The sequence below is a fragment of the Mus caroli genome, chromosome 10 (genome assembly GCF_900094665.2).
Source record: "Mus caroli chromosome 10, CAROLI_EIJ_v1.1, whole genome shotgun sequence".
In the NCBI taxonomy this organism is placed as follows: Eukaryota; Metazoa; Chordata; class Mammalia; order Rodentia; family Muridae; genus Mus; species Mus caroli.
Window position 1 is genome coordinate 38,195,171 of NC_034579.1, and position 23,795 is coordinate 38,218,965.

General features: G+C 36.9%; 1 protein-coding gene across 2 annotated transcripts in view; it reads left to right on the forward strand.

The window, feature by feature from the left end:
* Sec63 (SEC63 homolog, protein translocation regulator) overlaps window positions 1-23,795 on the forward strand; it is a 67,816-nt gene that overhangs the window by 16,441 nt on the left and 27,580 nt on the right. For both annotated transcript variants that reach the window (XM_021174200.1, XM_021174202.2), the window contains exons 2-10: window positions 4,869-4,968; window positions 10,768-10,882; window positions 12,577-12,689; window positions 16,303-16,364; window positions 17,896-17,954; window positions 19,397-19,447; window positions 20,495-20,603; window positions 23,384-23,478; window positions 23,573-23,705. In XM_021174200.1, coding sequence (XP_021029859.1) covers window positions 4,869-4,968; window positions 10,768-10,882; window positions 12,577-12,689; window positions 16,303-16,364; window positions 17,896-17,954; window positions 19,397-19,447; window positions 20,495-20,603; window positions 23,384-23,478; window positions 23,573-23,705 — 837 coding nt within the window. The remainder of the gene's footprint in view (window positions 1-4,868; window positions 4,969-10,767; window positions 10,883-12,576; window positions 12,690-16,302; window positions 16,365-17,895; window positions 17,955-19,396; window positions 19,448-20,494; window positions 20,604-23,383; window positions 23,479-23,572; window positions 23,706-23,795) is intronic.

Consider the following 23,795-nt stretch of genomic DNA (forward strand, 5'->3'; position numbering starts at 1 on the left):
CAGCCATGGTGTTTTTAAAGTGGTTTTTAAACAAAATTTCCTTACAGTGGCAACCAATACTTAAAGTTGAGAATATACCCCTAGGGATAATTATGTCTTTTATTGATTTGCCTTTAGATGACATGCAAAAAATGGCAGACAAACAATAACTAAGATCATTCTGAGTTTTTTCACAGGTCTTTTGTTGTTGATGCTTGGCTTTTTAAATGTTTTAAAATAAAATTCTCTTTGTATCTAAAGGATACTTTTAGATGATTGTTGTAGAAAAACTTGCTTGTTTGTTATATTGATCACTTCTATTGCTGAAATGAAACACTGTGCTCAAGATAATTTATAGAAGGAAGGGTTTATTTGGCCTATGGTTCCAGAGGGATAAGAGTCTGTTTGTTGGGGAAGCATGGGAACAAGCAGCAGGCTAGAGCAAAAGGCTGAGTGTTTACCTCTTCAACTCCAAGTTCAAGAAGCGAGAGTAAACTCCACAATGGTGTGAGAGTCTTTAGATTTTCATAGCCTACTTCCAGTGACATACCTCCTCCAACAAGGCCACACCTCCTAAGCCTCTCCAAATAGTGCCATCACCTGGGGACCAAGTATCAAGACATCACCCATTTTACTTTTTAATTGATTTAAAAACCTGTAGACAATGAACAGGTATTGCCCAAGTGAGTTGAAACACTGTCAGCAAGATGCAGAGAGGCGTCAGGTAACTAGAAAACTAACATTCTTAAACTTCTCGGAATGTTGAATATAATCTTTAATTCTTATTACTGTTTTCTGGACACTAGAAGATTTAGGGAATGCATAAGGACTTACTACTTTAGAAAAAAGTGGCACATTTTTTGATTTTTTAATTGTAATTAAATAAATTGCATCTATCATTATCTTATTAAGGTTAGTAACTTGCGTACAGGTATGTTCTAAGAATTATTTCTCTGTTTTTATGGTCTTTAAACTATCAAATTATGTACTGATATACCTATTTAACTGAAAACTTCAATCGATCTCTTTCAGAGTCTTATTTAGGTGATGGCTTTTGCTAGTTAGGTTATAACCTATATGATTCCTTATATTTAATTTTAGAAACTGTGTTATAAAAAACCCTTGTAAATGAATAAAAATATATATCAAAATTAACCAGACCAAAAGTTTATACAATGTAGTGAATTTCTATAGTAGGCATTTGAAATGTAACCTGTGGAGTTTTACACTTTTAAGTATCAAATATATTTTATATACTTATCCACCACCAAACCTAGCAAATCCAGGCAGAATTAGAACTAGAAAAACAATTAGTTTTGTATCCTCTTTCATAACATGTATCTGTAAAGGGAAAACTTGCTTCCTTTTCTGTAAATGTATAATTTCTTTAAAAAGCATGTCTTAGGGTCTGGAGAGATGGCTCGGAGATTAAGTGCACTTATGTTCTTGCAGAGGACTCAGGGCTCAGTTCCCAGCATCCACATGATTGCTCATAATCACATGTGACCATTTCTCCTAATATGTAACTGTCTTCTATAATATTCATTGTTTGATGTAAACATTCTTTCAAAAGTGTAAGTTACTATTTTTAGGGTCTGAGGGCATGGCTTGTAAGGTATGTATTTTGCACAGCTGAAAACCATGTGTATGTTCTTTTGACCAGGGACATTAGGAGAAACTTCCTTTGATTAGAATAAGCTGTCTGGTTCACATCATAGACTTCAGCATTATTATTATTATTATTATTACACAGTCTTCTAAGGGGATTTTTAGGTTTATACTAGAAAATGGGAGTCCATTGAAATTTAATGAAAAGCAGATTAAAATTTTACAATGGCATTACTTTTTAAAGTTCATTATTTAACCATGAAAGCCAGAAAATTTAACATTACTGTATCTTACTGTCAGACCTTATTCAGGTTTTATCATTGGTCTCAGTGATGTCTTTTGTAGCAGAAATTCAAGTTCTGAACTATACATGACATTTAGTTGACTGTTTCTTTAGTCTTCCTTTTAGTCTGGAATAGTTCTTTATCTTTCCCTGACTTTAAATATTATAGGCCAATTATTTAATAGAATGAACTTAAATTTGGGTTGTCTGGTGCTTTTCCATGATTGGATTCAGATTTTATGTGATGAGCCCGTCTTTTCATTGCATTTTTGTCAGATGGCATGTGATTTCAGTTTGCTCGTTTACTGGCATTATTCATTGGTCACTTAAAGTGTTGTGTGTCAGATTTTCTGTATTAAATTTTTGTTGCTGTTGTAACAGTTCATCACATACAGTGGCTTAAAACAGCACAGATTTATTCTTGCATAGTTTTGGATGCTACAAGTACAATGGGTTTTACTAGAAAGTAATGATGTTCCTGAGGGTGAGGGGACCTTGAAGTAGAATTTGCTGTTTCCCGATTCTAGAGACAGTCTATATTCCTTGACTTGTGGCCCCTTGCTCATCTTCAAAAGAGCATCAATCAAACCTTTGGTTTCTTTTTTTTCTATCACTTTCTGTCTTTAGCTGCCATGTCTCTCTGAGAAGCACTATTTGATTATAGTTGAACCTACTCCAATAACTTCCCCATTTCAAGATCCTTAATTCACTTATCTGAAAATCCATTTGTCATTTTAAGATTACTTGCTAGTTCCTTGCGAGAGGATGTTGCCATCTTGGACTGCTTGCTTCCACTTTGGATAGTTACCCTTTTCCTCTGTGGTAATTAATATTTGGTGGGAAGGTAGAGGGATGTTTGGTTTCTGGGTATTGAGATTTCTGATTCCAATTGTTTAGAGGCCAAACTCTGTATACCATGTTCACTGCTGCTGGGATTTTGCTGCTTAGTTCTACTTAGTTTACAGTGGTAGGGAATACATAGGAATTTATAGAGAGAGCAGTGTCTGTACAAATATAGTAATTCATATAGGTACTTTCAACTCCAGACTAATAGTCCAGGCTTAGTATCCTGTCTTTTCATATTTGTCATTATCTTCTCTGATGTGGAAAAGTAGACTTTAGCTTTTGATATATTAACTTTTTTGGTCAGTCTACCTGCGTATATAAAACTCCTTCTCTGTTACCACCTCTTCTTCTATTTGGATCCTTCTTCATTACATTGATACTCCTGCTAGGTAACATGTGGATGCTTCTATTACACTATTTAGTAATAGGACAATGAACTTCCTACCTGGTGGGGTTTTTTTGTTTTTGATTTTGTTTGTGTAAGGGTGTTTGTTGTTTTTTGTTTGTCTTGTTTTGTTTTGTTTTGTTTTGTTTTTTGAGACAGAGCCTCTCTATTTAGCCCTGACTGTTCAGGAGCTAGCTCTGTAGTCCAGGTTGCTGGCCTCAGATTCACAGAGATCTGCCTGTCTATGTCTGCCTTCCCCTCCAAAGTGCTGGTATTAAAGGTGTATGCCACCACTTCTGTCTTATAAGAGTATTTGCCTGAGTCTATATGTTTTACAAGCCACATGTGGGCAGTTCCCACAGAGGACTGAAGAAGGTGTCAGCTGGAGTTACAGACAGTTGTGAACTGCCATGTGGGTGCTGGGAATTGGAAGAACAGCCAGTACTCTTAACCCTGAGTCATTACTCTAACCACCACCCCCCCCCCCCCGCATTGGTATTTTAAGAATTCGAAAATATGCGAGAGATCTATGTCAAATTCATATACATGCCTTGGTATACACGTGGACATTAGGAGAACCTACCGGAGATCCTTCTACCATATGGATACCAGGGATGGAACAGGTTGGCAGAGTTGGTGGTCAGTGCCTTTACCCAGTGAATGCCTCACTGGCTCTGTATGCCAAATTGCTTTACTTACTTGGTATCTCATGTAAAGAGTTCAGTTTTGTATATATTTTAAAAATATGGTAAACAGCAACAGCAACACCTCTAGAAGACAAAACAAAAAACAGAATTAGCCCAGCTACACCATCCCAACTTTGTTGGGAACATTCCAGGCATCATAGCTAGGAGCTGTGGAATTTTTGAGCATGTCTTTTTTTCCCCCTAAAGATGGTTTGGTCTGCTGACTTTAGCTGCACTTCATTCATAGAGCTTCTTCCCAGCCCATTCGAACGCCGCAGCTATGCCCACAGCTATGCCCACAGCTATGCTCTGCTGCTGAGCCATCTTTCCAGCCCTGTGGACATTTTTTTTTTTTAAATCTAGGGAGGAGTTATTTAATACAAGATTAGTAAAACAGAGCATGACATTTTAGGCTTGGTTAAAATTTTTAATTGAATTGCAGCTTTTCATAGTGATGAAAATAACTTTTGTCACAACTCTTACACAAATCTGTCTTAAGTTCTTACAGATTGGGCCTACTTCCCCAATATAACAAAATAATTAAAACTTGTGATACTGAATTTTACTGTCCAATAGTATTTTGGCTGTCAGTTGATTTTCACATTAAAACTATAAGTTCTGTTAGTTTTATATTTTCAGTAGGTACAATTCTGAACCTTCTTGGTTAAAATATATCTTATCAGGTAATTATTTCTATACTTGAAGAATGTTGTTTATTCTTGGTTCCTAAATAACCATATTTTAACTACTTTATACTTTTTTGTTCAATACAAGGAGAGACTAGGAGTGAAATGCTCAGACAACTGATTATATGACCAAGACATTCTATGTTTAAATTAGTTTCTAAAATTTCAGAGAAGTGTCACGTGAAAAATACTTGTTTTTTAGTTAAAAGTTTCTAGGTATTATTTGTTTTACAGACAACTTAGCATAGTTTATGAATTTTTATAGGGATTATATAAATAGGCAGGGCATATGTTTCGACAAGAAGTTAGGGTAATAATGAAGGTTAGTATGATATTAATTCTGGTTCAGCTTTCATTGTAAAAAATAATTTAACTCGTCTTTTCTTTCTTGACAGAGCAAATTCGATTAAAGAATATCAGAAAAGTATATGGAAGATGTATGTGGTATCGTTTACGGTTATTAAAACCCCAGCCAAATATTATTCCTACAGTAAAGTAAGTAATGGGTTTCAATAACAACACATACCGAGTACTTATTCTTTCCTAGGTCTCATAGGGAATTGGAGGATGGCTTACATGTGTGGCTGTAAAGAAATTGTGGCCTGTGAGAGAGGTGAGGTTTGAATAGTAAGCTTGAGAGCTGTGAGTAGATTAGAAGTCAAATGAAAAGGTATGTAGTCAGCTCTTATCTGAAGACTGTATGTCACGTGTTAGAATTGGAGGTTTACATGGAAATAAAGATTTTAGCATGATCAGATGTGCATTTCAGGGATAACTAAAGTTTATTAGCACATGTGTTTCCAGATGCTTAAGATGTTTATTTGATTCTGTATTTACCTTCAAGATGTGTATGGTTTTCCTTAGGCTGAGGCTAAGAAGTGAATTGATTTGGCCAAGATCATGCAGTAAACAGTGGTGGAGCAGAGCCTCCTCCCCCTTTATTTTGGCAGGCTTATTTGCTTAGACCAGTCACTGGAATGTGTTTAATTCTGTGAGGCTTTACATCTAGTCTGTAATTCAGAGTCCCTGGATTATCTAGGACAGAAACTGGAAGTTGCTACTGCTGAAGAGTGTCTGGGAAATTACTGCTCTACCTGCTCAAAAGAGAGAAATGGAGTAGAGTTTCAAGGATGGTTTTAAATGATGAGGATTATTTTAAATACAGTTGTGTTACTTCAGGGGTTTGAAATAAGATGATTTTTTTTGAGGGTTTTTGCATAGAGAGAGAATCTTAGCTTTGGTGGTCTTACTCAGTGATGTAAAGCTAAAGGCAAAGTTAGCTTTGAGACCAATAGCACTTTTTGCTCACTTTTAATTGTTGTTCATTTTCATTTTAAGTTAAGATTTTACACACACACACACACACACACACACACACACACACACACACACACGCACACCCCTTTTGAGATAGGTTCCTCACCATGTAGCCCTGACTGGCCTGAAACTAATAGATCAGACAGGCCTCAAACTCTTAGGAGTCCATCTGCCGCTGTCATCCCAGCTCCTGAGGAGTGGAAATTTGGACCACCACTCGTAGCTTTAGGCCAATCTATTTTTTTTTCGAGACAGGGTTTCTCTGTGTAGCCCTGGCTGTCCTGGAACTCACTCTGTAGACCAGGCTGGCCTCGAACTCAGAAATCCTCCTGCCTCTGCCTCCCAAGTGCTGGGATTAAAGGCGTGCGCCACCACGCCCGGCTAGGCCAATCTTTTTATTTCTAACCCCCCACCTTGCTTTTGCTCAATACTTCAGGCACTTAAACCTCCACTCAATTTTTATTTTTGTTTGATTTTATTTACTGTGTGTATATGATGTGTATGTGGGCATACGTGTGCCACTCACTACCTTATTGTGGAGGACAAAGGACAGCTTTGTGGATTGTTTCTTTTCTTCCACACCTGTCTGAGGGATTTGGGAATTGAACTCAGGTTGTTAGGCTTGTGAAGCAGGTGCCATCCTGTCAGCCTTGAACCTCAGTTTTCAAGGAAAAAATGTTGAAGGCCTTTTCAGTAATAAATAATCTTTAATTCCAAATGAAGATTAGGGCATGACATTTAAATAAAGTTAGAAGTTATGAATCCTTTTGCTATTTATGCTACATATTGCTTCTTTTCTGACAGTATCTTTGAAACAAAGCCGTGTAATTTCTGGAAGTTACTTCCAAATTACATTTAAAATATGGCTAAAAAATAGACAATTTTCTAAGTTAATTTACCGAATCTAAATGTTGGGAAATATTTGTCTTTTTGGAGAAACCATATAGTCTTTTAGAAAATTGGACACATAGCATAAATATGGTTTTCTTCTTTGCTTTGGCGCTCTGAAAATTAGAATGTGGTTTTATGGACTGGAATAGTTTTCATCAGCTCGGGATCCCGCCATGAACCTTCTCTTCTGTTCTTGGCTCTGAGAATAGATGCCAAATGTGAAGAGTTTAATAGAGTTTAGCATATGTGGCATATTTTGTTCTTTTCCTTATGTGTGCTTTGCCTTTTGTGGTCTTTCGTTATTGTCTCTGCTTTATGATGCTTGTTTGGATGACGAGTCGTGTGTGAGAAACATTTTCAAGTGTTCTTTAAAGATGATTGGGAACATTAGTAAACTTCAGCTTTATGTTTAGATTTTTCTACTTTAAATTAGCTTTATTAATCTCATATGTAATTGTTGTGTGCCTATCATGCATCAGGTATAGAAGGTGTTGATGCACTGTGATTAACAAAATAGATATGGTTCAGAGACTTGAATCTTAGGAGGGATTGCAAAAAAAAAACAATTTTAACTTTAGTAAATATGTTAGTTCACTCTTTTCTTTGTTACTATAAAGAAACAAGGCTTATTTGGCCTATTTCAGTTTTAGAGGCTGAAAGCCCCATTCATTTGTGTCCTTGGAGTAGCACTACAACTTGGTAGATGTCAGAAGGGCCTGTCTGTCTATCCATCCATCCATCTATACATTCACACATATATTCATACATATGCATATATACATATTTGATATTCAGAAGAGGGTGTCATCCCCTGTAACTGGAGTTACAGGCAGTTGTGAGCCACCTGATGTAGGTGCTGGAAACTCAACTTGGTCCTCTGCAAGAGCAATATGTGCTCTTAACCACTGAGCCATTTCTCTGGTCCCCTAGACCTTATCTCTTAAAGATCCACTACATCTTTTTGTGTGTGGTGTGCAGGTGCATGTGTGTTCAAATGTGAGTGGGTTCATAACTACAGTTAAACATGTATATGTCTTTGTATGGAAGCCAGAGGTTGACATCTGGTATCTTCTTGATTTCTCTCTAATTTATTTACTGAGGTGTAGGGAGTTCTAGTTTTTTGTTTTGTTTTGTTTTTTTCTGTTGCCAGTCACAGTCATCAAGGGCAGAGAGAAATATACCTGTTCTTTCTTCTTTCTTCTAACTAGCTTTCATCTAGATTTCTTCTGTTTTTATGTAGCTCAGGACTTTCTGCCTAGGGAATAGTACTTGCCTACAGTAAAGCTGTGTCTTCCTTTGTCAGTTAATAATCAAGATGATTCCCAGACATGTTCATAGGCCAATCTGATCTAGGCATTTCCTCAATCGAAGCTCTCCTTTTAGGTGATCTAGATTGTGACAAGGTGACATTTAAACCTATTATACATAGTTGTCCCTAAACATGGAGTTTGCCTAGATAGTCTAGCCAGTTTGTCCCAGGGATCTCATCTCTGCCTCCCAAGCACTGGGGGTTTGGTGGGCCATCACATCTGCTTGGTTTTTATGAGGGTGTGTAGAGATATGAATTCTGATTCTCAGCCTTGTCCACTGAAGTAACTCCCCAACCCTGGTTCTACCACCTTTTTCTACTCTGTACTGCTAAACCATAGCAGTAAAGACTGGGAGAAGACTTGCTAAGAGCAGAAGGGCTCCTTTCTTGGCCCAAGACAGAGAAGTCCTTTTAAGTGGGCTATAAGTATGGGTAAGGGTTTTTTTGTTGTTGTTCTAGTGGGGTTGAACCTTGTAAATGCTAGGTAAGTGTTCTATTGTTGATCTATATCCCTAGCCTTTGGGATTTGGGGAAGAGTTACTAATAATAGCCTATAGCTACCATGAATTGATTATTGTTTACTGTCTGTGAGTCACTTTCAAAGTCCTTAACATTCTAAACCTCATTTAATTGTCAGACCTATCATAGAAGATGAATTTGAGATGTATAAGGCTTAGGCAGCTTGCCAAACTTTCTTTATTTGATGTGTAATAATGGTGGGAGTTAAGCTAGTGAGTTTTGTTTTGTGGCTTATTCCTTGCCTGTACATGGCCAGGAAAGAGATGGGGAATGTTATACATAGGGTTCTCTCTCCTCTTTGGGCATATATATGTAGGCATTTAGGTAGGCTGGAAAACAGCTTGAAGTTATATACTCTTATAAGGTTTAAAATATGTCTGGGGATGGTACTTATTATGTAGAGTGTTGGCCAACTATGCTGGAAGCCTTTGGTTGGTCCCTAGCATTCTATAAAACAGGTACAGTGGTCATGTCTTCATGATTAGCCCTTGTGTAGCTTGTCAAGTCGGGAGAGCCAGAAGTTCAAGATCATCTTCCTTTATATAGCAAGTTTATGGGCAGCTGGGGCTACATGAGACCCTTTCTCAGTCTGCGTGCGTGCGTGCGAGAGAGAGAGAGAGAGAGAGAGAGAGAGAGAGAGAGAGAGAGAGAGAGAGAGAGCGAGCGAGAGCGTGCATTTGGTTTAGAAGTTGTTCAGGTACACAGGGAATTTGCAGCAAGTTAAAGGTTGTTGTTTGTGCTGCTTTGTGGCTGTAACTGTGTTCTCTTCATCTTGGGTGAAGGATTGCTTTTGAAGGATGGATCATTTTAGCTGAGTTGAAGGACAAATATAGAGTTTGTGTAGGTAGACACACATACATGGGGACTGAGAATTTGACAAAGATCCAAGAGTGCAAATTCATGATTGTGGGGAAAGCTTATGAAACACTGAAGTATAAAAATTGTTTTTGTTGAAAATCAGGTAAGTAGAAAAATTTAAGAAGCGCCTAGAGGATTCCAGATGTAAAGGCCTATTTCCAAATGAATGATAAGTGCATTCATGCTGGGTTCCTGCCAAAGAGCAGAAGTACAGGCTGAAAGTATAACTAAGAGTTCTTGCCTAGCATGGATGGGAACACCCTAGATGTGCACTCTCAGTGCAGTGATAGAAACAAAGAACACAGAGGATTTTTTCTCCTTTGTTCTTAAAACTAGTCATTCTAATATGTTTGATTTATCTTATATTTATATCTAACAAATCCTATTTATTGTAACAAATTGTGATACAAAGGGTCTAAAATAACATCTCTAAAGGTAATGACTACTTCATACTCTTATTTCTAATGTTTATTATAGATATTGGATTGTGTTTTACAGAGCTTGAAGCTGTTTTCCCTTTCAAATTTAATGTTAAAAAAAATCTTTCTCTTTCATGCCAAATTTTACTGTCAATAAATTCACTGTGGTTGAATGATCAAAATTAATTTTTTTGTCTAGTAATTCATTGATAGACATTTTAAGATGTTTGTATTTGGTTTATATGTATTATATTACATATATAATATATGTGTATACACACACACACACACACACACACACACACACACACACACACACACATATATATAACATTAAGCCGGGTGGTGGTGAGCACCTTTAATCCCAGCACTCAGGGCAGGCAGATCTCTGTGTTTGAGGCCCTCTGATCTACATAGTGAGTTCCAGGATAGCCAAGGCAGTACAGAGAGAAAATGTGCTGGCTATACAGTGTTCTTTTGTGTGGCTACATCACGGTTTGACTAGTCCCTCTAAAGTAGTTATTGCTGATGGACATTAGAGTATTTTTAAGCTTACAGTTTAAAGAAGGCTATTTAATTCCTTTGTACGCCTGACCAATTTTTAAAAATCCATCTTACTAAATGTAGTTTGTAGGTCAGGAGTAATCTTTTTACACTAAGTGGTTTCTTGACTGCTTATCTTTTACATAGTTTACCTAATTTAATGAGTCTACTATTAATTTCAGTATTTAATTCTGCAAATAGCGACTAATAGTATAGTTTTAATATAATAAATAGTAGTATTTATTACATGGGAGACATTCTAGATTCTAGAGAATTCAAGTGAGAACGATACTTTTCACTCCTTGCTGTAACAGGAGTTTAGTAGTGTAGCATAGTGATGTGGAATCACTTTAAACTGTTCTAGTCCTTATCTTGAAGAGAGCCATACAGATGGATTTGTTTATGTCATTTGTCTTTTCGTTTTTTTTTTCTAAACAGGAAAATAGTTCTGCTTGCAGGATGGGCACTGTTCTTATTTCTTGCATACAAAGTTTCCAAAACAGACCGAGAATATCAAGAGTACAATCCTTATGAAGTACTAAATTTGGATCCTGTAAGTAGTATTCTTGTGTAATAATCATTAATTCAACAGTCCTTAAACACTAAAGGTCTATGCTCTAAAACAAATTAGAGATTCCAAAAGAAGTCAGACTTCGTTTGTTACCCCACCCCCCTTTTTCATTTATTTGTGTCTGTGTTGTGTGTGTTCTTGGGTGTCATGAGTCCAGAAGAGGGGGTTGGGTCCCTTGGAGTTTACAGGTGGTTAGAAGCTGCCTAATGTGGGTGCTGGGAATGGAACTCAGGCCCTCAGGGAGAGTAGTACATAAAGTTTTTATGTACCAAGCCATTTCTTCAGCCCTGTCAGTAAATTAATTCTTTTATTAAAATAAGATCTCACTATCATTTGAACATATTTGTTCTATTGTTGGTTGCTACTAGTAAGTATTAGTTTATAACTGGTAAAATGTAAAGACTTTGATGAGAAGTTACTATAGTTTAAAAACATTTTTGTTGATTGATGCATGAAATATCTTAAGTCTGTGTTGGGGGTTCCTGTAAGAAACTGTTATCATTATCATTGAAATTATATAATCCTTGATATGTTCTTTGGTGAGATTTTGGTTGATAAACCTCTACAGAATGAAGTGAGAACTGAAGTTAATGAAGAGAGAGAAGGAGGTCTGGAGAACTGCTTAGTAGCCAGACTGAAACTGATAGTTGGTTGTGGTTTTTTGGGGTGGGGGGTGGGGGTGGAGTGGGGTGGGTTTCAAGGCAGGGCTTCTCTGTATAGTCCTAACTGTCCTGGAACTCACTCTGTAGACCAGGCTGGCCTCGAACTCAGAAATCCACCTGTCTCTGCCTCCCAAGTGCTGGGATTAAAGGCGTGTACCACCACTGCCCGGCTCATTGTGGTTTTAAACATCTTATTTCTTCAATGGATTGCTTGATTTTGATCTTGATATAATACAGATTAAGGAGCATGCTCATTTTTGTAGGTTTCTGCTTTGTAGAAAAGTTTGCAAGTAGTCGGATTTCTGTTTATTTCAAACACCTTTTTTTTTTAGATTTTATTTTATTTTTAATTGTGAATGTGCATGTGTTCAAGTGGGAATACAGAAGCCAGCAGAGGACATTTGATTAGACTTGTGCATCCTTTTTAAGAGCATTGTGAGCTGTTAACCACTGAGCTATATCTTCTGCCCAGTATCTCTCTCTTTTTTTTATAACTGTGATCATCATGGTTATTAAGAGTATAAAATAAAAAGATGTGGGGAAATAAAATGATCTAAAAATTATTGATAAAAAGTGAGATTGAGAAGCAAGGTCAGTTCATTTTTAAAAATATTTACTTAATTTTAAAATACTGACAAGCAGATGAAATGAGATATTGCTTAGATTGTAAAGGAGGCTAATCTTTGGTTTGTTGGTTTTTGAACTGCACTTAGTTTGTTTATTCTTGACTATCTTTGTATATGTAAAACCAGTGTACTTCTATTTAAACGTGGAGTTCTTCAGCTTCACCGCCATTATCATCAGTGACTAGTATATTCCATGCCATATAGTTAAGTGCTTGATAAAAATAAATATAATGAACAAAAGAAGTATATATGAGATGAAATTTGAGACAAAATGTATAGGAAAGCTGTTAGCTTCTTTTGTCAGAATATTAAATAGTTCATGGTTTAAGATAAAATTTGTATCCTTATTGTATTGTGCTCTTATGTATTAACAAAGCTTTTCTTTTAGGGAGCAACAGTGGCAGAAATTAAGAAACAGTATCGCTTGTTGTCACTTAAATATCATCCAGATAAAGGAGGTGATGAAGTCATGTTCATGAGGATAGCAAAAGCGTATGCAGCGTGAGTACCATAGGGCCTGCTGCTCTCTAAAAAGAAAGTGTAAAGATATGTTTCTGTTTTAAGAAAGTAGTGAGTAAAATGAGTGACAGACTTTTATTACATGTTAACCAGGTCTATTTGAACCTGACATTGATGGACCTACTCAGCAGTCCCAAAGTGGTAGTTAATTAACCCTGAAATAACTCAAACTGGCAATGAAGAGACACCATGACCAAACATGGTTCACATAATCAATTCTAGGCAGGGACATGTAGTAATTCCCTTCCTCAAAGGAAAAGAAAACTAACACCACAGTAGTTAGATGACTCTCATTTCCCAAATACAGTTATCTCTTTAACTAGTAGGTAACACAGTAAACACTCTTTTGAACATTTTATACAGTGGTTTCCAAACTTTTGGCATTCACATCACTTGCACAGCTTGCTGTAATCTTTATTTACTTTGTAAAAAATTAGTTCACAAACTGTACAACACTTAAGTCCTCCCTCCCTCCCTCCCTCATATGTTATCTTCAACATGTATTACTATGAAGTATCCACCTAACTCTTCTCTTAGAATCAATGCCCAAGGAACAGTTTTAATTTTCCTATTTCCTAGAAAGTATGCATGGCTATGTTACTCATGCTGGGTCTTAGCGTTGAATCCAACTACAGCACTCAGGAGGCTTAAATTCATGGCCAGCCTGATCTACAAAGTGGAACCTATCATATTAATTATGTTTTTAGGGGGAAGGGCTCATGTTTGGAGAGAGAGCTCAGAAATTAAGGGCAGTTGCAGGTCTTCCAGAGGACTCAAGTTCAGTTCCTAGCACTTCTCAGGGAGATCACAGCTGCCTATAACTCCAGCTCCTGGGGATCCAATACCCCTTTCTAGTTTCTGTAGATACGCACGTAGCACACACATGCACATACACAAATACCATAAAAAAACAAAAACTTCTAAGTCAGACATGGTTGTGTCTATCTTTAATCTTAGAAGGCAGAGGCAGGAAGATACTTGAGTTTGAGGGCATACTGATATACATGTTGAGTTCCTGGGCAGCCAGAGCTACATAGTGAGATCCTGTGTTTGAGAAAAGAAAGAAAAAAGCTTATAAATGCAAAATATCTGTGCATATTTTTGTGAATAATATCCCCAGCTTTGTGTACACTGGCAGGCACTCTGTTGAGCTATACTCTCAGCCCATGAGCTTTCTTAACAATTACAATGTATCTTATCTATGTCTACATCTAGGTCAACAAGAAAATAATAATAATAATAATGTACCACATTTTTATTATCCATTCTTCTTTTGATGGCAGTCTAAGCTAATTCTATATCCTTGTTACTGTGAAGAAAACAATTCCAATAACTGGTAAACATGACTACAAGTATCTGTGTAGTAATAGAATGTCGAGCCTTCCTGGAGTGCTAGTTTCTAGTTGTAGATTTTTGAGAAGCCTCCATCCTGATTTCCATAGTGGCTGCATTCGTTTATATCCTAGTGGTGGTTGGGCTTCCTCTCTGCTTATGTTCTCACCAACCTTTGTTTTTCTGATGTGCATTCTGAAAAGGGTAAGATGAAATCCCAAATGTTTTATTTTATTCATTTTTTATTTTTGGAGACAAAGTCTTACTAAGAAGCCCTAGAACCTGGAACTTTCAGATTGTCTGCCTTTGCCTCTGAGTTCTGGGATTAAAGGTGTGCACCATTGTGTCTGACTAGAGATGTTGAACACTTTAAAAGAAAAAAATCTTAATTGGCTATTTGTATTTTTTCCTTTTTTTCTTTCTTAGTCTGGTGGGCAGAGAAGGAGCAACAAAAATCCCAAGTTTTAGGGTACAGGATTGGTAGAAGGTGAAATATAAACTCTTTCTATTGCAGTGTCTGTGTGTGGGGGGGAACCTGTCTTCTTTTCTTTCCTCCCAGTTAGCTTTCATCCTGCTCTCTTCCTCTCTTCAAATCTGATAGAGTTGTAGTGGGAAAGACCAAATGGTATGGAGGACAAACGGGACATATCTTACCCTGTTCTCTATATAGTCTAGAAGTTAACTTCTTGTGTGGAGTGTAGTTGGTAAAGATTTTCTCTCATTCTGTAAACTCTGTCCATCAGTCAGTAGTTTCTTTAGCTGTACAGAAGCCCTTCTGGTTTCATTTGATCGCATTTGAGATTACATTTGTTAGTTCCGTGGCCTGTTTCCTATTCGTGGAAGTTCTGTTCAGAAGTCTGTTGCCTGCACCTGCTGTACTGAAGTGTCCTTGTACTTTCAGCATAGTCAGCATTTCTGATTTTTAAATAAGATCTTTGATTCAGGGGTTTGTTTGCTTGTTTGTTTATTTTGGTGCAGACTGTGAGACGTGGATCTAATCTCATTCTTCAGGAAAAGATCCTCTTTTGCTAGCACCATTTGTTGAAAAGGATTCTCCCCACAAGTGTATGTCTTTGACATTTTTATTAAAACTGAGGTGTTCAGAACTCTGGGTTCAAATCTATTTTCTGTTCTGTACATGTCAGTTTTTGTACCATACTGTCTTTATCACCATGATTAACAATATTATTAGTGTGCTTATTGGAGAAATTTTAGAAGTAAGCTGTAGAGAAATAAATAAAAGCCACTTAAAAAACTTTCTTACTTCTTAGAAAATGTAGTTAGCCTTTGAATTTCATCTGACTTCACTGGTTAAATTGAGGTAATCAAGAATTTGTATCAAGGTCTATGAATTAGTAGCATTTTCTGACATTAGGGCATTCTCTCTCACACACACACCCCCCTTCTTTGATTTCAAAGCGATTGTTTTTGATTCTTTGATTTATTGATCCCTTTTGCGGAGGGTATATATCATACCTACGTGGTGTGGTGTGTGTGTGTGTGTGTGTGTGTGTGTGTGTGTTACACAGGTGGGAGTGAATGCATGTTGAGGCAGGTTGTGGTGTGGTGTGTGTGTGTGTGTGTGTTACACAGGTGGGAGTGAATGCATGTTGAGGCAGGTTGGTGTGGGGTGTTTCCCTAGATCACACGCCATCTTATTGATTGAGAAAGCCTCACTCACTTAAATCACACAGCAACTAGCCAGTTTGCTCCAGGCATATCCTGTTTTTGTCACTTTAGTGATGGGTTAGTGGGCTACCATACCTTTGTCAGATTTATATGGGTACTGTGGAGTCTAAACTCCAAGCTTCATTCCTACATAGCAAGCCCTTTGTGAGTGAGCCACACCCTCAGCCATGCTGCAGATGGGGAGGGTTTGGACACTGAACAGTTAAGTGCTTAGCACTCTTCCAAAGAACCTAAGAGCTCACTTCCCAGCACCCAGTTTGGGTAGCTCACAACCTCCTGTAACAGTAACTCCACTTCCAGGGTCTTTCAGAGTCTTTGTGGGTACTTGTGTGTGCGTGTATGTATGCATGTGTGCGCACACACACACACACACACACTGAAATAAAATAAATCTAAAACAATCAATTGGTTAATACAATTATTGCATTTGAATACTTATTTTGGGGGGTGCGGCTTTCTTTTTTTTTTTTAATTTTTAATATTTTTATTACATATTTTCCTCAGTTACATTTCCAATGCTATCCCAAAAGGGGTACGGCTTTCTAATGTTTATACTTTGTTTTCTTCATGCTAGTTTAACAGATGAAGAGTCTCGGAAAAATTGGGAAGAATTTGGAAATCCAGATGGGCCTCAAGGTGTGGTGAATATAAAAGTATTATATATTATGAAAATATTAACTATAGAGTCAGAGGAATATTGATTTTTCTCAGTTTGTGGGTATGAAAATTACAACCATGGATTAGATGAATAAATCAAACCTTCCCTGTTAAAGAGATTTTAAAAATATTTTGTATTTATATAAGTGTTCTGCTTGTATTTATGTTTGTGCACCACATATGTGACTGGTGCCCATAGAGATAAGAAAGGGTGGGGTGTGGGTTTCAGATCTCCTATAACTGGAGTTGTGGACTTTTGTGAGCCATCTTGTAGACTAGAAACTGAATCTGGGTCCTAAAAGAGCAACAAGCCCTCCTTTTTCTTTTTATCAAATTTATTTTATTTATGTGTTTTGCTTATGTGTATATAATAAGGTTAGAAAAGGATATTGGATCCCATGGATAGTTGTGAGCCCTAGAAACTGACTCAGGTTCTCTACAAGAGCAACAAGTACTCTAACCCAGTGAGCTAGCTGAGACTGGAGAGATGGCTCTTATGTTAAAGTGCAGGCTCACAACCAAAAAGGCAGCACTTAACCACTGAGCAGTCTTTCCAGCCCCTTCCTCTACTTTTTACTTCATCTTTCTTTTTAAAGACTTCAGTTCCCAGCACCCTGTTTAACAGCACAATGCTGCCTGTAATTCCAGCTCCACATAGAGCTGATGTTCTTGGTCTCTAAGGATACTTGTATTTATGTGTACAAATCTATTCACAGATACAAACACAAGCATGTAGTTTAAAAATAATAAAAAAAAATCTAAGGAAAATCTGTTTTCCTTTTGTTTGAGTGCTGGGGAGCTGGCTCAGTGAGAAAAAAAAGGCTGGATTTCAGATCCCTGGCACCTACTTAAAATGTTTGTACCTACTTGTAATCCCAGCATTCAGCAGACACAGGTGATCCCTCGGGCAAGCTGGCTACTTAGATTCTGCCAATTATTTAGACCTAGGTATCTAAGAGCTTTTGAGGAAGACAACAGCTGTTGACCTTTGTCTCCATAGATATAGCATTTGCATGTAAGCATATTCCTTCACACATGAACATGCGTATACATGTGTACATACCATGAGACATGTAAGAAGTGTTTTCTTTACTAAGTTCTTGCATCTTCATGTTTATATGTATTCAAGCCATGAAAGAATTTGTGTTTTCTAGGAAAAAGAAACTGAGAAAAGTTTTCCCATTGAGAACTATGAATTTTCATATGCACACTGTTTTGTAACATATGTGCATGCATGCATACATACATACATTACATACACACATACATAAATTTATTTATTTTGAGACATGCCTACACTGATCTTGAACTTGCAGTGATCCTCATGCCTCAGTCTCTCAAAAGTTTGAGATGCCTGGGTGCATTTAATTAAGTTTGTATAACAGAGATACATGTAACGGAGTCTTAAAAGTTTTGGGGGGAAATGGGAGGGAACATAAGTTTGAGATACAGGTAGATAAAGTTAGTTTATTTCAAAGTCTTTTGAAATAATGGTTTATTTTTATTTCAGCGACAAGCTTTGGAATTGCTTTGCCAGCTTGGATAGTTGACCAGAAAAATTCAATTCTGGTAAGTGCATTTAAATCAAGCCTATTCTAATGTGTTTGTATACTAAGGAATATGTTATATGCTGTTTATAGGGTGTAATATAATGAAAGCTCACACAAAGAAAATCTGGCATGCAGTTTAAATTTTTACTGTGTTTTGAAAGGTAATTTTTAGCAGAAGAAAAAAAAGAATTGGCTCCATTATTATATTGCTGGTTTAGAACAATGTATTTTAAGCATAAGCTTGAAACCTTCAAGGTTTACTAACTTACTTTGAAAGTATTTTTGGATAGTGTCTTATTTTTGGCTTGAGAACTATTAGACTTATATAATTATACATTTATCTAAAGTGAATTCATAATTTCACTTACTTTTTCACCTTTACTCACACCAGGATATTTTATGCTAAATTAAAGATCTGTTCCATACTAGGAGGGGCAGTGGGACATTGGGCAGATTTACTACATCAGTGATAGTTACTATAAATCAGGATTTGTCTTAATATATTGTTTAAAAATTGATGATTTTCTACTTGTGGTTTCATAAAAGTGTAGTTATTTAGGAGTTTTATTTTAATATAATTTTTCCTTATTACTCTTAAATGTATTTTCTCCCTATGTTTATGTCTGTGTGTGGGTGTTCCCATGCTACAACCTAAGTGTGGAGGTCGGAGAATAACTTGCTGGAGTTGGTTATTTCCTATCATATGGGTCTGGGGATGGAACTCGGGTTGTTAGGTTTGGTGACAGGTGCCTTTAGCTACTAAGCCATTTTGCTGATCTGAGGAGGTGTTTTTGTTTTTGTTTTTGTTTTTTGTTTTTTTTAAATCTTCAAAGCAGACTATATACAGTTTAGCTCTAATACGTTTTGAAAATTGCTATTTTGTGACATTAAAATTGATAATCTTCAGAGCTCTGTGCTAGCTGCTTTAACTGCATCTGTCATGCTTAGGGTTACTGTGGGAATAATAGAGAAAGATAGTTGACAGATTTCAGATGAAGCTGTAGGTGGAAATTCAATAGTTCAATAGTTACTATCAAATACAAATAATAAAATGGCACATTTGTAGTTAGGCACAGGAGGTAGTTTGTAAGGGCTTACAGTTTATTTCCTAGCACTATTTGCAAGATTTGAATAGAGAAAGTGCTTGACTGGAAGGGAAGCAAAATTTATAAAAGTTCTGCAGTTATCTATATTATATCTGTAAATAGTAAATTAAACGATGATTTGTTATAGCAGATAAAAATGAGTTTGAATATAGTAACACTGTTGTTTGACAAAGGACAAGCTCTGTAATCTATTTATACTTCAGCTATGCTGTCTGCAGAATTAAAGGAAAAAAATGGCACCTTCATTATATAGAACCAAATAACCGAGTGCTTTTAATAGTGGGTCTTCTTTGTAAGTCTGAACATTGTTATAATTTACCTGACCAAGGCTTAGCTGTTTTCTCTTGAATTCTAGGTTTTACTTGTGTATGGATTGGCTTTTATGGTTATTCTTCCTGTTGTGGTGGTAAGTTTTACCTCTTTTTACTAATTTTTTTTTGGTAGTTGCTTGATAAGATTTTGATTATTAGAATTTAGTCCATTCAGCCTCATGTTTTAAAAGATACAATTATTGCTTGAGACAGGGTCTTTCCACTTAACTCTGGCTGCACTGGGACTTGATAGGTAGTCCAGGTTGGCCTCCAGATCTGCCTACCTCTGCTTCCTGATTGCTGATATTAAAGGTACTACCACAGCCAGCCTATTTTTATTTTTATGTATGTATCTATGTTTGTGTGTAGAGTATCTGCAAATGAGAGTAGGTGTCTGAGGAGCTGAGAAGAGAGTGTTTGAGTCCAGAGCTACAGTGATTGTGGGTTAGTTGCTATGGGTGCTGGGAAGAGACCGTGGCTTCTCTACAAGAGTAGAACATGGTCTTAACCACTAAGGCATATCCCCAGACCCTAGGAACCTCTAACTGTGTAGTCATTTAGTTGCAGAGCTACTAAAACGTTTGTGACTACATAGTTTATTTCTTTTGTGCCTTGTGTTCTTTTTGATCCTGGAGTTTGTGTGGGTCCATGAGTCCTGTTATGCATCTGTCTTGACCTCTTTCTTCATAGGATTGTTGTGTAAGATCCAATCTCATAAGAAAATGATCATGTCAGCTATAAAATGGCTCCTAAACTTATTAAATATTTATTAGAAAATTCTGTGTTAGAAGCTACTTTGTTTGTTTATAGCAATGGGTGGTTTTATTACTGTTTTATATTGTAAACAATTTCTGCCTAAAACCTAAAGTATTTTAATCATGCCTGATGATTTGTGTTGGTGTTTGGGTTTCTGACAATTTAAGTATTTGTAAACTAAATTATTTGAAATATAGACCACGCTCAAACACTTTGCTCTTGATAAATTTTTGGAAAACACACACACACACACACACACACACACACACACACACACACACACACATAAACACACACACACACACACACACACACACACACTGCATCAGGCTTAATGTTTATCATTTTTCATGCTTTATATCTTGTCTGATTCTATTTGCGTTTAGGGCTCTTGGTGGTATCGGTCAATACGATATAGTGGAGACCAGATTCTAATACGTACAACACAGATTTATACATACTTTGTTTATAAAACTCGAAATATGGATATGAAACGTAAGTAAACTTAAGTAACTGCTGTTCGTTGCATTGCTTTCTGAGTCATTTATATGTTGCTATATATTTTTTAACTCTATAGTAGATTCAGTTTTATAGTTTATCAGATTGAACCAGAAACCAGGAGGGCCATTGCTGACTGGCTCCCTCTCAAGCTTCACATTCAGTGACTTAGGCCCACCTGCCTAGGAATGGTACTTCTTCCATCAGCAGCCAAGAAAATGCCCCCACAGGCGAAGCTGATGTAGATATTTCCTCAGTTAAGGTTCCCTCTTGTCAGGTGACTAGTTTATGTCACTGATGAGAGTGTATAAAATTACCAAGTTTCTGCATAGCAAAGGCAACAATTAAATGAGTAAAAAAATGGAGAGAGTATTTGGTAACTATAGAGCTGAGAGAGGATCCGTGTCTAGAACACATAAAGAGTTAGAGAGTCTTGTGTAATTGTATGCACCTGTAATCCTAGAAGAGGCGGGGTATTAGGATTGTCACAAGTTTGATGCCAGCCTGGTCTACAAGGAGTCAGTGTCTCAAAAGGAAGAATTCTATCTAATTCTAGTAAGACTTGCTGTTTAACAAATGCTGGCAAGGATGTACGTTAGTCCAACAACTATAGAAATCAGCATGAAGACTCCTGGAGAATCTTTAAATAGCATTAGCATGCGATAAGCTATACTACTTCTGGGAATGTACCAAAAGGTCTCAGGTACCTGCACATACATGCTTACTGTGGTGTTGTTTACAATGGCCAAGTTACAGAATAAGTGTAGGTGTCTGTCAACTGATAAATGGACAAGGAAGATGTGGTGTATATGTCATAATTATTACTATTTTTAATTTAGCCATAAGGAAGAATGAACTTAGGACAGTTGCAAGAAAGTTGATGAAACAGGAGATAACTATATTGTGTAAAATAAATGAGATTCAAAACAATATTGTAGGAAATCAGCATCTCAGAAACCCAAAGACCAAGGTCTCAGCACAAAGACAGAGAACAGGGGATAGAGACAAAGACAAGAGATGAGGATGAAGAGGAGGAGGTAGGGGAGGGGCTTTTGTTCCTGAGGGGCAGAGGACTGCCTTAGGATAGAGAGGAGGCTGATGTGCTCCATAGGCAAATGGCAGTTTCTGAAGGTAAAAGGGGAAACCTTGTGTAAGGATGAGCTATTGAGTTTTAATTGGGCATGTTAATTAATCAAAAGGGGGCTTTTGATTGTTGGACTTTAAATCTTTGATAGCTGGACCTTTGTAGTCAGCCTCAGGAGGAATAAGTGGCCAAATAAGGGAATAGACCTTGGTGGTTAGCTTTAGGAATGTAATCTAAATGGTTTTTAGCAAGGCAGAGGGACTCAGGGAGAAGGGCAAGGCCTACCAGAGCTATGTTTACAAGCTGGCTAGTGTCCCTTCAAATATTACATGATTTCTTTCAAGTATATTTTTATGTGTACACATAAAATCCTAAATATGCATATATAAATCTACCCATACACACACACACACACACACACACACACACACACAGATTCACAGACACATACATATATGGCATGAAAGTTAAAGCAAGACTATCTGGGAAAAGAAAGAATACTAGCTGAAAAGGGAGGTACAGATGTGGTCCAAATCTAGGATATGATTGAGTACGAATGTGAAATCCTTCACTGTGTATAGTAAATAGACTGTAGAAAAGAATGCATATTACTTCCTGTTATGTTGGACTAGTATAGGAACTAGTACTACTATCGAAACTTAGTTCCTTACAAGAACATTTCATGGTTTTTGTTTTCCCCCTGGGATACTGACTTAAGAGAATGGTAACTAGTCTCATGTCATTCTGTCACAAAACACTTTTCAGCTGGTGGATTTATTTATACATCCTTCATCTGTCTTTGGAACAGTTTTTTTCTTTTCTTCTTCTTTTTTTTAACCCACATGAAAATATTTGAGCCCTGTGTAGTGGTATACACTTTTAACTCCAGTACTTGGGAGACTGGGGCGGGCAGATCTTGGTGAGTTTCAGGCCAGCCTGGACTACATATCAAGTTCCAGGCCAAAGTTACATGGTGAGACTATCTCCAAAAAATTTTTTTTCCAGTAGTACATACATTTTCTATGCCTGATAGTTTTGGGGCACAGCTGAAGAAACTAAAAGTACAAGGAGACATGTGAAGACTATTGCCTAGGTCATTTAGCCAGGAAGTGACAGACCTATAGTCTTTGCTCTTCAGCACTGCTGCAGTCCCGCCTTCCTTTTGTTATCATGTATATATGTTCTGCTGTGTTAAAGGTAAGACTGGTGCTTAAAATGAGATTGGTGATCGCAGTGCTGACCCTTAAAGAGCTTTTTAGGATAATACTGTGGCAATGAAATCATGTGTGCCAAGGTTCCAGAATTGTTATTTACTCGACCGTCTGAAAAGTCGTGGAATAAGGAGAGTATCTCACTCTTGGTAATACTTAAACTGGAGGTCTCTCTCTGACATGCAACACTCTAACGTCACATGACACACTCGTGCTCTCCAGCAGGCTTTTCTGGAACACATGCTTAGTTTAGAAACATGCCATTTTAATGACCGGTTGCTTTTGTGTCCTTAGTTTGATGAACACTTGTGTGTATTTTTAAAAGTAAAGGTTTTTTTTGTTGTTGTTGTTTTTTTTGTTGTTGTTGTTGTTTTAGTGGGACATGTTAATTTACTTAGATAATTTTCAGCATTTTGCATGATTAGGAAAAAAAATCAATAAACAAATCACTATTTACCATTATATTGGTTTTGTTCCCATAGGTCTCATCATGGTTTTAGCTGGAGCTTCTGAATTTGATCCTCAATATAATAAAGATTCCACAAGCAGGCCAACAGATAATATTTTAATACCACAGGTTAGGCTCATCTTACAAATTCTTCAATGAGCAATAAAGTACAAAAGTGAATGATTCATGTTATGTTTCTGAATAATTCTTTTATTTGTCTTAGCTAATCAGGGAAATTGGCAGCATAAATTTAAAGAAGAATGAACCTCCACTCACCTGTCCATACAGCCTGAAGGCCAGAGTTCTTTTACTGTCTCATCTTGCTAGAATGAAAATTCCTGAGACACTGGAAGAAGGTATTTGTGACTAACATTTGAAAGGTTTTAAGGGACCGAAGCAACAGATATAAGTGCTCCTGGTGACCCAACGTTTAGATGCTGGTCTTT